Source organism: Primulina tabacum, chromosome 3 (genome assembly GCF_025594145.1).
Source record: "Primulina tabacum isolate GXHZ01 chromosome 3, ASM2559414v2, whole genome shotgun sequence".
In the NCBI taxonomy this organism is placed as follows: domain Eukaryota; kingdom Viridiplantae; phylum Streptophyta; class Magnoliopsida; order Lamiales; family Gesneriaceae; genus Primulina; species Primulina tabacum.
In genome coordinates, this window is record NC_134552.1 from 30,691,715 (window position 1) to 30,695,402 (window position 3,688).

Sequence of the window (3,688 nt, forward strand, 5' to 3'; positions counted from 1 at the left end):
CCTACAAGGCTTTTTAGGCCTAATAAGCCATCTAATTAGGCCCATTAGTCTAGGTAGGACATAATTAAAATATTACCAAAGTTTTTCTTTAATTAAGCTGTGAATTTATAAGCCGGGTTGCCAAAATGTTCGTATTTTAGTTAAAAAACCAAAACCGATAAAATTTACGTCCCGACGTATAAAATCACCTCAAAATCCTTTATTTTCAAAAATACTAAAAAGCATCGACCATATTTCAAATATTTGAAATTAATTATTTAATAAAAATATTTTACATTTTTAGCCCTCGATCCCCGTTCCTCGGTCGTTACTTGAATATTCCTAAAAATATAATTTTATTCATGATGACAATAAAATCTCATTTAGCATATAAACAAGTATGTCACATAATTAATTAGCAAATAAAAATCAACTATTGTTTATTTTTCATAAATTCCTAGATTCGCATGCCGTTGGATTATGTCGTCTTAATTTTGGACCTTACAGAATAAGGCGATGTATGAGCTTCAATGAGTACATCTCTCCTAATGTCATCACCCATAGGAACACAAATCCTACCTCGAAAGGTCAACAAACCATCTCAATTCAATCAAAACTCAGAAACTCCTGTAAGACCACTCTTTCTCTTTAATTCCATCAACTAATCATCGGACTGTTTTTCCTTCAAAATTCTATCAAACAAGGTTGAGCGAAGAACCATTGCAGATAATTTAGCTACTGTACCTGGAGATACTAGAGTTATCTCGTTGCTTGATTTCGTTCCTTTGCAAATCAAGCAACAATGGTTTTGAAATCATAGAACCCAATAAAGAACTCGACTTGCGGCTCAAAGCATTTGCAACCACATTAGCTTTACCAGGATGATAGCTAATGGTGCATTCATAGTCCTTCACAAGTTCCAACCATCTCCGCTGCCGCATATTCAATTCTTTCTGGGAAAACAAATAGCTCAAACTTTTGTGATCCGTTAAAATTTCACACTTCTCACCATATAGATAATGCCGTCAAATCTTTAACGCAAAGACCACAATTGCCAATTCCAAATCATGTGTGGGATAATTTTCTCATAGTCTTTCAACTGACGAGAAGCATAAGCTATCACTTTCCCACGCTGCTTTAGTACGGCACCTAACCCCTGCTTTGAAGCATCTGTCTACAAAACAAAATCTTCAGTACCACAAGGAAGTACTAAAACAGGGGCAGAAGTTAATTTATCTTTCAATGCTTGGAATGCTTGTTGACACTCTATAGTCCATTCGAACTTAGTAGACTTCCGTGTCAAGCTCGTTAGTGGAAAAGCTATCTTCGAAAAGTCCTCTATGAACCGTCTGTAATACCCTGCCAAACGAAGAAAACTTTTAAACTCTAAAACTTTCTTTGGAATGGACCATTGTTTAATGGATTCAGTCTTGGATGAATCCACTGATATTCCATCCTTTGAAACAGTATGACCCAAAAATGCCACCTGCTCTAACAAAAATTCGCATTTCTTTAACTTAGCATACAATTGATTTTCTCTCAATAGCTGCAATACAGTCCTCAAATGCTCCTGATGAAGTTCTCGTGTCTTTGAGTAGATCAAAATGTCATCAATAAACACAATGACAAAAGTATCCAAATACAGCTTAAAGACACGATTCATTAAATCCATGAAAACTGAAGGAGCATTGGTTAGTCCAAACGACATCACCAAAAATTCATAATGGCCATACCTCATTCTAAAAGCAGTCTTTGGTATGTCCTCATTTTTCACCTTCAATTGATGATATCTGGACCGAAGATCGATTTTCGAAAACACTGCTGCTCCTTGCAATTGATCAAACAGGTCATCAATCCGCGGCAAAGGATATTTGTTCTTAACAGTTACCTTGTTGAGTTCTCGATAATCAATACAAAATCTCAAAGATTCATCTTTCTTTTTCACAAACAAAACTGGAGCTCCCCATGGCGAGGAACTAGGACGTATAAAAACTTTATCTAATAGCTCCTGCAATTGATTCTTCAATTCTTTCATCTCGGCCGGAGCCATTCTATACGGAGCCTTAGAGATTGGGGCTGTACCTGGAATAAAGTCAATAAAAAACTCTACCTCTCGATCAGGTGGTAATCCAGGTACCTCCTCAACAAACACATAAGGATAATATCTCACTACATCAATATTTTGTAATTTCATATTACTTTCCTTTCGAACATCTAACTCTGAAGCAAGAAAACCAATACAACCTTTGTACAACAATTTAGTATCTTGTAGACAAGAAATAATAGGAAAACTCATCGAAGATCCTAGACCAACAAATACATCACTCTCATGGTCATCAGCTAAAAACTTCAATGTCTTGCCCACACAGTCAATCACCGCACGATAAGCAGATAACCAATCCATACCCAATATGACATCAAAAGCAATCATCGGAATAACTATGAAATCAGCAAACAATAACCTTGTACCCATTTGTACAGGACAAGCCTTAAGGATACAAATGGGACAAAGAACATCTCCAAAAGGCAACACAATATTGAAATGCAAAGGAGTGATAGTAGGCTCAATAGATAAAGAATGCATAAACACTTCAGACATAAAAGAATGAGTCGCACCAGTATCAATCAATGTAAGTGCTTTCTTGCCGGATATTAAAATATTACCTGATATTATCAAAGAATCAGGATTAGCTCCTTCTTTTGTCATTGAAAAAATTCTACCTTGCACTCTTCCTTGATTCGAAGAAAGAGGACACTTCTGTGCTGTGTGCCCCATTTCCTTGAATCTGTAACATCGACCACTTCCAATCAAACATTCTCCCTTGTGTGGCTTGCCACACTGAGGACATAATGGTCTATCAGTATCTGAGGAAGGCAAAAGAGGTTTATTACGCTGTTCCATCTTGCCTTCCCTTTCTGGCCACCTCGAACATTAGCACTTGGAAAGCTTGCCTTCTTAACTGCCGCTCCTTCTCGATCTCTTGATCATCATGCTCAGCAAGCAATGCTCTCTCAACAATGTCCTGGTATGTGACCACCTTGGACATGTGATCATCCCTTCTAATTTCCAGCTTCAAACCACGAAGGAAGTGTTCTCCCTTATCTTTATCATTTTCGAGGATAAAAGGAACAAAGACACATCCTTCCTCAAATTTCAGAGTATACTCAGTGACACACAAGGAATCTTGCCTCAATTCAAGAAATTCTTTTACCTTCTTGGCTTTAACTTCCTTTGAAAAATATTTGGCATAGAATAATTCCTTGAACTCGTTCCACTTTAGTTCTCGAACATTAACAGTGACTTTGGTAGCTTCCCACCAAATATGAGCAGCTTTAACCAACATAAAAACAACACAACTCACCTTATCTGTATCAGTGAACTTCAAATAATCAAAGATAGCCTCTTGACCCATTCAAGAACCACTAGTGGATCAGGGCCACCGATAAATTCAGGATGGTTCATACGCCTAAACCGATCATAAGAACCATCTTCAGTATTTTCCGAGCTACCTTGACCTCTTCCATGGCCACGACCCTAGGGTGAAGTTTGCATGCTCAATAACTGTTGAATCTGTTAGCCATGGACCTTTGCTTGTTCTTTTAATAACTTACTAAATTCGTCTACAACTTTGGAAGTCTTGTCAGTGGTATGGATCATATCATCCCCTTCAATAGTCTTCCTTTTGGGAGGCATATCCTACACAGGCTC

The 3,688-nt window shown here is 37.5% G+C and overlaps 1 protein-coding gene across 1 annotated transcript; it reads right to left on the bottom strand.

Moving 5' to 3' along the window:
• Positions 1–1,012: 1,012 nt before the first annotated feature.
• Positions 1,013–3,392, bottom strand: LOC142538655 (uncharacterized). Its single transcript, XM_075643964.1, has 3 exons — positions 2,872–3,392; positions 2,090–2,765; positions 1,013–1,153 (listed from the first exon to the last, which is right to left on the bottom strand). Exons 1-3 carry the CDS (start codon positions 3,390–3,392, stop codon positions 1,013–1,015), a joined length of 1,338 nt encoding a protein of 445 aa, XP_075500079.1.
• Positions 3,393–3,688: the final 296 nt, after the last annotated feature.